This window comes from Podarcis cretensis (genome assembly GCF_951804945.1).
Source record: "Podarcis cretensis genome assembly, chromosome: 3".
In the NCBI taxonomy this organism is placed as follows: Eukaryota; Metazoa; Chordata; class Lepidosauria; order Squamata; family Lacertidae; genus Podarcis; species Podarcis cretensis.
The window spans coordinates 386,178-397,930 of NC_137172.1; the positions used below are offsets into that span (position 1 = coordinate 386,178).

The window sequence follows — 11,753 nt, forward strand, 5'->3', positions numbered from 1 at the left end:
AAGCACTGATACGGTTTCTCTCCTGTATGTATTCTTTGATGAGCCATGAGCTTAGCTTTCTGATTGAAGCTCTTTCCACATTCCAAGCACTTATAGGGTTTCTCTCCTGTATGAATTATTTGATGGGCTGTGAGCTTAGCCCTCTGACAAAAGCTCTTTCCACATTCCAAGCATTCATAAGGTTTCTCCCCTGTATGAATTCTTTGATGGGCTGTGAGCTTAGCCTTCTGAATGAAGCCTTTCCCACATTCAAGGCATTTATGGGGTTTCTCCCCGCTGTGAGTTATTTGATGGGAAGTGAGACGTTCCTTCCTAGTGAAGCACTTTCCACATTCCAAGCATGGGTATGGTTTCTCCCCTGTATGAATTCTTTGATGGAAAAAGAGAGAGCTGCTGTGACTGAAGCTCTTTCCACACTCTAAGCACTTATGGGGTTCCTCCCCGCTGTGAGTTCTTAGATGGCAACTGAGATTGGAGCTGCGATTGAAGCCCTTTCCACATTCGGGGCACTGATATGGTTTCTCCCCTGTATGAACACTTAGATGAGCTGTGAGCTTGGCTTTCTGACTGAAGTTCTTTCCACATTCAAAGCACTGATAAGGTTTCTCCCCTGTATGAATTCTTTGATGGGAAGTGAGACTGTTCTTATAGGTGAATCTCTTCCCACATTCCAAGCACTGATATGGTTTCTCCCCTGTGTGAATTCTTAGATGGCAAGTGAGACTTTCCTTATGGGTGAATCTCTTTCCACATTCCAAGCACTGATATGGTTTCTCTCCTGTATGAATTCTTTGATGGGATGCAAGACTTTCCTTATGGGTGAATCTTTTTCCACATTCCAAGCATTCATATGGTTTCTCCCCTGTATGAATTCTTTGATGAGAAGTGAGCTTAGCCCTTTGACAAAAGCTCTTTTCACATTCCAAGCACTGATAGGGTTTCTTACTTGTATGAATTTTCTGATGGGAAGTGAGATGGGACCTCCGACTGAAGCTCTTTTCACATTCCAAGCACTGATATGGTTTCTCCCCTTTATGAATTATTTGATGAGATGTGAGTTTAGCCTTTTGACAGAAGCTCACTCCACATTCCAAGCACTCATACGGTTTCTCCCTTGTATGAATTCTTTGATGGGCCATGAGGTGAGAACTTTGCCTGAAGCTCTTTCCACATTCCAAGCACTGATATGGTTTTTCTCCTGTATGTATTCTTTGATGGAGAGTGAGCGAGCCGCTGAAACGGAATCTCTTCCCACATTCCAAGCACTGATATGGTTTCTCCCCACTGTGAGTTCTTCGATGGGAAGTGAGATTGAAGCTGTGACTGAAGCTCTTTCCACATTCCAAGCACTGATATGGTCTCTCCCTTGTATGTATTTTCTGATGCGACACCAGATTGCACCTCTGACTGAAGCTATTTCCACATTCCAAGCATTGATGGGGTTTTTCCCCACTGTGTGTTCTTTGATGGGCTGTGAGACTATCCTTCCGACTAAAAGTCTTTCTACATTCCAAGCACTGATAGTGATTCTTCCCAGTGGGATTTATTTGATGGGATGTGGAATAGGAGGTCTCTCCTGTGTCAATTTTGTAATGGTCTCCATTGCTCATGATTTCCAATCCACCACCTGCATCAAAGAGAGAAATGGATTAGAACTTCAGGAAGAAATGGACCCCCAAATTATCGAACAATACCCTTACTACAAGCTTTACTGCCTTTGTTGATGCTCATTAACGTACACACTGATGGGGACCAGAGCCTGGCACCTTCCAGGATAGATTATGTTTGGCCCAATCATGGAATCTCTGCCATTTGCAAAGTCAGTTGTCACTTTGGCCAACCAAAGGCCAACAGAAGCAGAGACAAAAAACCTGACAGAAGCTATTTTAACTTCCCTCACCACTGTGAAGACCAGCATGAACATGGTTTAAGAAGCCATATGTGGAGGAAGAATATTGTCAGACCAAATGGTGGATAGCTCTCCATTTAAGGTGAGCTGTGGGGGAATTAGAATCCCAAATGTTGGTGGTGGTGCTGTTGTGCTCCATCAAAATATTGAAAATTCCTCACATATAGATATGTATTGGATTTCAAAACAGATACTATGATCCAGCAGGAAGCCTTACTGAGAGAGTCCACAATCCTACGATTCTCCTCCATGACTTCCTTATGCAGAGCTCTCTGGTCAGGATCCAGCAACGCCCACTCCTCCTCTGTGAAATACACTGCTACATCTTTAAAGCACAGAGGACCCTAAAAGGAAAAGGAAAAAGTCCTCCACTTAGACAGCATAAAGATTATCTACTATACATTGCTCGGTTGTTTTCTGTCTGTTAATTGTGTTGTTTTAATGGGATTATTTTCCTACATATGTTAATTATGTATGCTTATTATAATGTTTAAATGGAATTCTTTTATTGTGCATTTCAATGGGCCCAGAGGCTCCCTGATTCTTTCCCAATACCTGATCTGTCTCCACAGTTGCTGCTTCTCCTCCACTACCATGAAAAGATGGATGAGGAGGTCTGGGGGGCATCCTTCGGTCACCTGCAAGAGGCACAAGTCAGTGGGAAGCCATCAGTTCCTGCATCTCTCAGAGGTTCAGCACTTCATCTCTAACTACAGATAGGCCTTATTAAAAGTTTTCCTTGCTGAGTGCATTTAGACATTTGTACCCATTTCAAATTTTAGTTGTGTCAAAATACATCCCCCCCCCCTTGGGGCTTTCAGCCTCCCCTCAAAAGATTTACACAACCCACAGATTAGTTTCAAAATCCACAGAATGAGAAAAAAATCCTTCCTCCTTACCCAGCGGCCTCCCTCTGGTGTCCAACGGAGTCTTCTCTGCCTCACAGGAATCAGGGCCCATTTCGGCAAACAGATCCTTTGCCTGAAATAGGATTCAAACAGAGAATGGGGAGAAGATTTGGAAAAGAAATGGCAGAGGCAAAATCTTTGGGGGTATCAGATCTAACTCACTGAATGTTTTCCAAAAAATGATGAGCCATTAGTAGAGAATTTGGTGATACTCTCCCTCATGTTGGGAGCCCCTTGGGAGTTTCCAGAGGAAAGTCTCTCTCACCTGCTGCTCTGCCTGCTTTCTCTCCTCTGCCTGACTCAGGTGGAAACCTTCGGCCAGGGCTACAGCCTGGGAACTGGTCTCTGCTCCGCATTCCCTCACCCAGCTCTCCATCTCCAGCGGAAGGACAGCCAGGAACTGCTCCAAGATCACCAGGTCCAGCATCTCAGCTTTGGTATGACTTTCTGGCTTCAGCCACCGACAGTCGAGGTGGTGGAGTCGGCCGCAAGCCTCTCGGGGTCCTTTGGCCTCCTGGGAGCAGGACTGCGTCAACTGCTGGCTCTGCACCTCTGAGCAAAGGGTGTCCTCCTCACCTGGGATCTTCTGCTCTGAATTTCCCCCAAATCCCCCACTGCTCCCAGTTTGGAGGGCAGGGCCTCCTCCTGCTTCAGGGCCAGCTGAGTCTTGCTCATCCATCTGGGCTCTCATGAAGCCTCCAAGAGATCGGAAGGAATCCTTTCGTTTTCTGCCAAGTTCTGATGATCCAGTTTAGAAGTGCTAGCAAATCCTACAAAGGAAACATATTGGTCTGTTATCAGACTGATACTTGGTCAGGAGAAGAGAAATGTTTCCTGAGCAAGCGTGGCTGAGTCCTGCTAGGAGCCAGGGCTGGACTGCACCACAGCCCCGACTCTGAACCTTCATTAACAGGAAAAAAAAGTAAGAAGAAAGAGAAGTATGTCTCTAGCCCTGGTCTAAGGAAAGTGACCATGCAGAATTGCCTCACTGACAATTTCATGACCCTGAAGGTGGAAGAAACAAGAAGGGGATCATCTCTCTTGGACCTGAGACAGGGACAAAGTGATCAACATAGTGGAAGTACAGTGGTACCTTGGGTTGAGAACTTAATTCGTTCTGGAGGTCTGTTCTTAGCCTGAAACTGTTCTTAACCTGAGGTACCACTTTAGCTAATGGGGCCTCCCGACGCGCGATTTCTGTTCTCATCCTGAAGCAAAGTTCTTAACCCGAGGTACTATTTCTGGGTTATTGGAATCTGTAACCTGAAGCATCTGTAACCTGAAGTGTCTGTAACCCGAGGTACCACTGTCCTGGGAAACGTGTGGAAACCCAGCCAGATGGGCAGTGTCTAAATAAAAAATTATTATTATTATCATAATCATCACCATAATCATGTCCCTCTGGGTTTCATGATTCACAGGCATGGGGAAGCTGAGTACAGTCAGACTTGCACTCTGGGCTTTAAAAAGGCCAATTTCAGAAAGCTGAAGGAGCTACTGGGTGAAGTCCCAGGGTAAGAATTACTGAATGGGTCCAAGATGGTTGGGACTTTCTTAAAGGTGAAATATTGAAGGCCCAAATGCAAACAATTGCAACAGGAAAGTGGGAGGCATCTCTGGAAAACAGTGTGGATGCCCAACAAGGTAATAAAATAAAAAATGATGTGAGGAGCAGCACTCCTTCCTCTGGCTGAAGGAAGGTGAGGACAGGTGACCCCACCTAGGCCCAAAGTCCCGTCCCCCCAACCAGGCCTCAAAACTGTCCAAAATTCCTTTTGTCTTCTAAAAACCCACAGCTAAAGTTTTCCTCTGTTTTTCTCTACGCATAGGCCAAACTGTTACATTTTATCAGTATGAGGCGGCTTCGAAAAGCTGATGACTAGGCTCTGTTCGGAGCAGGCCTGAGCACTGAATCTGATCTCACTCTGGCTGCAACATCTTGGACGTGCTGAACCCCAAGGCTCCTCGACCCCCCACCCCCCTTTGGCTTCTCATTCCCCCTTTCCTGGGAAGGGTGCCAAGAGCCCACAAGAGTCCCAAGACAGGAGCTTTCTGTTCATGCTCAGAGGACTCCTGAGGGAGGAGAAAGGGGAGGGAACTGGAAGGGGAATAGATGCTCGGTGCAAATGGCTGGGAACTCGTGCTTGTTTGTGACTTGTCACACTTGCTCCTTCTACCAGGTCATGGATGGGAGGAATAAAGCCTTTTCTCCAAAACTATTCCTTGAGTGTCTGTTGACTCCCATCTCCCTTTCCCGGGCGCAATATTTTTCCCACCCGAGGGCAAAGCCTCAGAAGGCTACATGGTGAGGGACCAGATTCTCCTCAGAGTGGATGGAGGCTCCATCCAGAGCCCCTTCTCCTCCCTCAGCCCAGGCCTGGGTCCAGATCCCTCTTTCTGCTTCTATCTCTCCAAAGGAGCCCTGGCTCACTTGAAGGCCTCCTTGGGGAAGCTTCTCTTTTCAGGGTTGACATTTTACTATGGCTTTATATGTGCTGGAAGCCGCCCAGAGTGGCTGAGGGAGGGATATAAATGATAAAATAATCATAATCATAATGATCAATAATTTGCTCTTTTCCCTTTTCTGCCCCTGACTAAAAACTCCCTCAGAAAAGGCTCCTTTTCTTTTCCCGCCCAAAGTGCTGGCTCCGCCCCTTTGACTGGCTGGCTGGGCAGCCAATCAGAGAGAGAGAGAGAGAGACTCCGGCCCCTGGTGGCCTTTTGGGGGAACTGCACCCCGACTCCGGCCTGGCTCGGCTGTCAATCACAGGCTCCTCCCGCCTTCACCCAGAGACTTCAGATGGCAGAGGAGGAAAATGACTCTCGAGGAGGCTGAATCTCAGCCCAGCCAGAGGCGCTCCTGACCTGGCGCCTGGGGGGCCACGGGGACTGATCTCACTCACTTCTGTCTCTTTCCCCTTTGTTCCTGCTTTGGTTTAGACCCATTCATGAACCAAGAGCCCACATCCTGTACTGGCCCCGGGCTGCCCAGATCTCTGCCCCTTTTGTGCAAATCATGTCTGAATGGGGGGGGGGGGGGTTACTTCCACCTGAAAGGCAGCTGAGGCGTCGCTTGCATCTGGAGGGAAGTTTTTAATGTCTGATGTTTTATTGCTTTTAAAATATTTTATGGAAGCCGCCCAGAGTGGCTGGGGAAACCCAGCCAGATGGGCGGGGGAGGAATAAAGAAATTCTTCTTCTTCTTCTTCTTCTTCGAGTGGTGCAAGATGACCCTGACCCTGACCCCTCCGGAGGGCCAAGCAGGGAAGCCCCCGCAGGGCGATGAAGAGCCTCCCCTCGCCTCCTCCTGCCCCCTGAATGGGGGGTCCCTCTTTGAGCGAGCCCCGCCCGGCATCCCGGGGACCCCGAGGCGCCCCGAGGGGAGAGGAGACTCACCGGAGGAGGGACTCCGGAAGACCCGCCCCCTTCCTTCCTGTCCTGTCCTCTCTAGGAATGGGGCGCAGCTGCTCTTAACCCTTGGCGCGCCCAGCTGGTCCCTCGGTCTCCTTTGGGGGGAGGAAAAGGCTGGGCCCGAAGCAGGGAGCCCAGAAGGGCCAGAGGAGCCCCCTGCCCGCCCCGGGATGCTTGCGGGGGGGGGGGTTGCCCTCCAGCAGATCTCCTGCACATGCAGCCCACTACCAAAGTCAGCACAATCACTTTTGTGACTTTTGTGATTTGTCCCCACAAAACACTTCACCACAGTTTCTTCCTATCTCTTCAAAGGGCCTCTGCTGTAGAATACCAAATGTAAGAATTCTTCGATAAATGTACCTATGTACTGGCTCACAGGGAAAACTTCAGAAATTCCCATAGACATGTGAGCTCAGCTCCTCAGCAGCCCCTCTGCCTGAGGGATAATCCCTGGCATCCTGATTCCTGAGTGCCAGACAGGTAGCCATTCCAGAAATAACAAACCCAGGTGAAGACAAAAGGGTGGGATGAACTTGGCTGGGAAACAGGGAAATGTAAATGTCTCTTTTGTTCCACTTGATGGGTGTTTGGTGGAGGGCAAGGGGAACCATGGGGCAGGGTCCAGGATGCTCAGATTCCTGCCACCAGACCTCCCCTTTCATGAAGTATGAGTGATGTAGTTTGGGGGGGGGCGTGTAACATGGGGATGAGCAGCTAATAAAAGTTTGGGGGCTCTTTTGTTCGGGGCTCCCATCTTGTTCCACCTGGTGGCAGGTGGGAGTCCTGTGGTGACAGTCTTCAATCAAGACCAAGCCTACTGGCTGCTGTTTTGCTCTGGGATTCCTGGCTGGTGTCCTTGTTTTTTTGTCCAAGGGAGCCCTAAGATTTCTCCGTTAACAAGGGCAAGAAGCAGGGCAAGGGCGGCTCTCATCCCGGAAGACGCCGCCTGCTCGGGACTCCTGTTTTGTAGAATACAGGATTGTTCTGAATTTCCATGTAAAATTCAATAGGGAGTGATCCAAGAGAGTCTGGGAGAATCTGATGCTAACTGCCAATACCAAGATGAAAGTCTGCCTGATTTGCATGTCCACATGCCTGTCTCAGAGAATGGGAAAGCAGAGCTCTTGAGACAGGATGGCAAATTTGACCTTATAGGCCAGGGGTAGGCAACCTAAGGCCCGGGGGCCAGATGCAGCCCAATCGCCTTCTCAATCCAGTCTGCAGACCGTCTGGGAATCGGCGTATTTTTACATGAGTAGAATGTGTCCTTTTATTTAAAATGCATCTCTGAGTTATTTGCGGGGCATAGGAATTTGGTCTTTTTTTTTTCTTGTTTCCAAAATATAGTCTGGCCCCCCACATGGTTTGAGGGACGGTGGACCGGCCCATGGCTGAAAAAGGTTGCTGACCCCTGTTATAAGCCTTACTGGAACCTGGTGGGATGAGACTCATGACTGGAATGTGGGAATTGAGGTGTATAACCTGTTCAAAAGGAACAGACCAAACAGGAAGGGAGGAGGAGTAGCATTATATATAAAGGATGTGTACACTTGTGAAGAAATCCATGACCTGGAGCCTGAAAATCAGATTGAGAGTATATGGGCAAAAATGGTTGAGAGAGAAACCACAGTGACCTTACGGTGGGGGTCTGTCATAGAGCGTCAAGCCAGACTGAAGACTTGGGTGATGCCTTCCGAGAGCAGATGACCAAACATAAAAAAGGAGAGAGATAGTAGTCCTGGGGGGCTTTGATTTCCCCAGCATCTGTTGGAACTCAGAATCTGCCTCCCTGACAATTTCATTTCCCAACACTAGGATCACCCGAGGCCCTTCCCTATGTCCCCTCTCCCCGAGAGGATCAGAGCAGTGGCGTAGCGTGGTGGGTGCAGGGGGGGCCAGCTGCACCGGGCGCAACATCTGGGGGGGGCACTTGCACTCACAGCTCTCTGCCCCTACCTGGCTCACTCACTCTAGGGGGTGCAAATTACTTGCCTTGCCCCGGGTGCTGACAACCCACGCTACGCCACTGGTTCAGAGGGTGACAAGATGAGAACCAGCCTTTTCTGTGCTGGCTCCCTGTCTATGGTATGCTCACCCCAGGTAGCCTGGCTTGTTAAGCGACCACAGCAGCACCACAAATATATCCTAATATCCTTACCTTCTAAAGTCTCTCCGTCTCTTACTCCTCTTTCTCTCTTTTAATTCCGTTTCCATTCTATTCCTCTCTAGATTAATGTTTTAGTTTGGAATATATATATATATATAGGGACCCCTGACCGTTAGGTCCAGTCGTGGCCGACTCTGGGGTTGCGGCGCTCATCTCGCTTTATTGGCCGAGGGAGCCAGTGTGCAGCTTCCGGGTCATATGACCAGCATGACTAACCTGCTTCTGGCAAACCAGAGCAGCACATGGAAACGCCGTTTACCTTCCCGCTAGAGCGGTACCTATTTATCTACTTGCACTTTGCCGTGCTTTCGAACTGCTAGGTTGGCAGGAGCAGGGACCGAGCAACGGGAGCTCACCCCGTTGCGGGGATTCGAACTGCCGACCTTCTGATCGGCTCTGTGGTTTAACCCACAGCGCCACCGCATCCCATATATACGGTATATATATATATTCTCCATATTCTTGTTACCACCTTTGATGACTCACTTTTTTAGCAACAGCCCCAGAAAGGAAAGAAATTAAATAAAGGTTTTGCTTCCATGTAAATAAATGGCAAGAAAAGCCTTCCATGCCCACATTTGGACAATTTTGCACAATCAGAAATAAATGGGTGACATTTTTTTCTTTTATGGATCTCCCCACAGGGTAAAAAACCAGAAAGAAATACACCATCCAACTTCTCTCTTTTTAATATTTATATTTTATTGAACATTTTTGGAAGAGAAATGAAGTGGAAAAAGTCAGAGAAAGGTCAAAACAAAACAAAGCAAACTGCTTGAAACTGACACTTTGCAATATATAAGTAGTCTGATTATTGTAATAGTATAAAACTATGACCAATTCACTGTGCTTTATAGCAATGCATTCCAAACATCATTCTACTTGTCCGTACACAATCTACGTCTAAAAGCAATCTGTTCATATATTGCAAGAGTAGTCCTATCTTCTACCTATTATTCCAAGGGAGTCGCAGATTTATCTTTCCAGTGAATTGTGGCAAGGATTTACTTCTACACCACTTGGCTGATACCCAGCAGAGGGAACACCTTTAAATAAAACACAGAGCCATTTTAGAATATGATGGTGAAAGGGTGAAACTGCAGAGTTATGAGAAACTAAAGCCTAAGGTTCGAGATTGGTTGCATTACCATCAGATAAATGAGACATTTAAACAAGACAGGAAAATAGGATTTCAGAAAGAGAAGTCAAAATTAGAAACAGAACTGTTGGAATCCAATACTAAGAACTTATCAAAAATGTATAACTTGCTGTTGAAATGGAATACACAGGATGAAACGGTGAAATCAGCAATGATTAAATGGGCACAAGATATTGGACATGATACTATGTTTGCTGACTGGGAACAGTTATGGACCACCGGTATTAAATTTACTGCATGTAATGCTTTAAAAGAAAATATTATGAAAATGATCTATCGGTGGTACATGACCCCAGTCAAGCTTGCAAAAATTTACCATTTGCCTAATAATAAGTGTTGGAAATGTAATGAGACTGAAGGTACCTTCTACCATCTTTGGTGGACCTGCCCAAAGGTTAAAGCTTTCTGGGAAATGATCTATAATGAAATTAAGAAGGTCCTTAAGTGGACTTTTCCTAAGAAACCAGAGGCTTTCCTTTTGGGCATGGTTGGCCAAGTGGTGTTAAGGAAGGATAGAATTTTTTTTATGTACGCTACAACAGCAGCAAGAATTCTACTGGCAAAGTATTGGAAGACGCAAGAACTACCTACTCTGGAAGAATGGCAAACAAAGGTGATTGACTTTATGGGACTGGCTGAGATGACGGGCAGAATCCGCGACCAGGGGAAAGAGACAGTGGAAGAGGACTGGAAGAAATTTAAAATATATCTTAAGAACAATTGTAAAATTGATGAATGTTAAGATGTCAGGGGGTAAGAGGTAAAGAAATTGCAGCAGTAACCAAAAAAAAAATAAAGAAACTTTTATGAAAAGGGAATTAAGATAATGGACCTAAGGGTTGCTAAAGAACCATTAAACAAGGATGCAGGGATGGGGAGGTATGGGGAAGTCAAAAGAAAGAAGGGTATGAAACGATGAGTTGGAAATTGTGTTGTTTTGTGTTACTTTTGTTATCTGTTTGAAAAACGAATAAAAATTATTATTAAAAAATAAATAAATAAATAAATAAATAAAACACAGAGCCAAGGGAATAACAGCAAGTCCAGTTAGGGTTAGGGTTAGGGTTAGGGTTTGCAGTCTGCCCTATTTTCCTTTGTATAAGAACAAGCACGAAGGAAGCCTCCCAGCCTGTTCACAGGTCCTTATATGTGAAAACAGTTGGTCCTGGCAAGTATTAACTGCTCTCAATCTTAACCTGTCAACTGACATTTGTCCAGATTTTAATTTTTCTGAATTAATTTTAAGATGTATTTTAATTAATTGATGCCTGCTTTTATGTATGCTGTGTTATTTATATGATGATAGCTGCTCTGAGCCCGGCTCTGGCCGGGGAGGGCGGGGTACAAATAAAATTTATTATTCTTATTCTTATTCTTATTCAAAGATTTTAAAGTTTAGAGGACTCTCCCACTGCTTGTAGGCAGGGTTTGCAGTGAATCTTGCCTGATGTGTTTGGGATTCATGTCTCATCTTGGAAGTCCAACAGGCAAAATAGCTATGCAAATAGCGACGATGATTAGCAGAATAGCTCACCATCTGATGATTTAGTTTAGTGTTAGGGCTGAGCGATACTTTCTTTTCAACATCATGATATATCAGCAGCTAAATACCGGTGTATGCTGATATATCATGATGACTGGAATTTATACTGGCTGCTTCTTCCCGCCTTAGGGAAAGAACAAGCAGCCAAGATACATGGTCCAGCTCCACACAGTGAGCTACTCAGCGGTAGATCACTGGTGAAACTGCTGCCGCTCCTGAGTCCCTCGGCCTCCAGGACAAGCCAAGAGTGGCGGTGCTTTTGTTTGCTATATACCTCCAAGTGAAGCCGCCATTGCATTCTGCCCCTCATACCAGTCCTGGGCAATGTATCAATCAATAACCCATTCCTATTTAGTGCAAAAGGCAGCCTGCGTGGATGTTGCTTCCTTGTTATCTTTGGGAAATTATGTGGCTGCATTTTGGGGTGGGAGGAAAAAGATGTAGGGCAGAATCCTAATAAGTTAAAAAGTTGGTTGCTCCTATTGGGTAATCAGCAAGAATAAAAACCTCTCACCAAATAAAACTGTATTTAACTAATTAAAGTCAGGGGTGAAACTTCGGCACAGGAGGACGCATCATCATCATCATCATCATCAAATCATTACAAAATTCCGGCTGTTTTCACCAATACTTTATCAAGCCCTGGCGAAGCCTTC

At 46.3% G+C, this 11,753-nt stretch overlaps 1 protein-coding gene across 1 annotated transcript; it reads right to left on the reverse strand.

Moving 5' to 3' along the window:
* Positions 1-1,989: 1,989 nt before the first annotated feature.
* On the reverse strand, positions 1,990-4,106 carry LOC307211871 (zinc finger protein 213-like). The gene is made up of 4 exons (XM_079968995.1): positions 3,083-4,106; positions 2,809-2,890; positions 2,465-2,547; positions 1,990-2,253 (listed from the first exon to the last, which is right to left on the reverse strand). Exons 1-4 carry the CDS (start codon positions 3,506-3,508, stop codon positions 2,008-2,010), a joined length of 837 nt encoding a protein of 278 aa, XP_079825121.1. The 5' UTR covers positions 3,509-4,106; the 3' UTR covers positions 1,990-2,007.
* Positions 4,107-11,753: the final 7,647 nt, after the last annotated feature.

Coding starts and splice junctions, on each gene's coding strand:
- LOC307211871 (XM_079968995.1), bottom strand. CDS start 3,508: ATGAGAGCCCAGATGGATGAGCAAGACTCAGCTGGCCCTGAAGCAGGA. Junction 2,891..3,082: donor GAAAGCAGGCAGAGCAGCAG/GTGAGAGAGACT, acceptor ATCCTATTTCAG/GCAAAGGATCTGTTTGCCGA. Junction 2,254..2,464: donor CAACTGTGGAGACAGATCAG/GTATTGGGAAAG, acceptor TTTTCCTTTTAG/GGTCCTCTGTGCTTTAAAGA.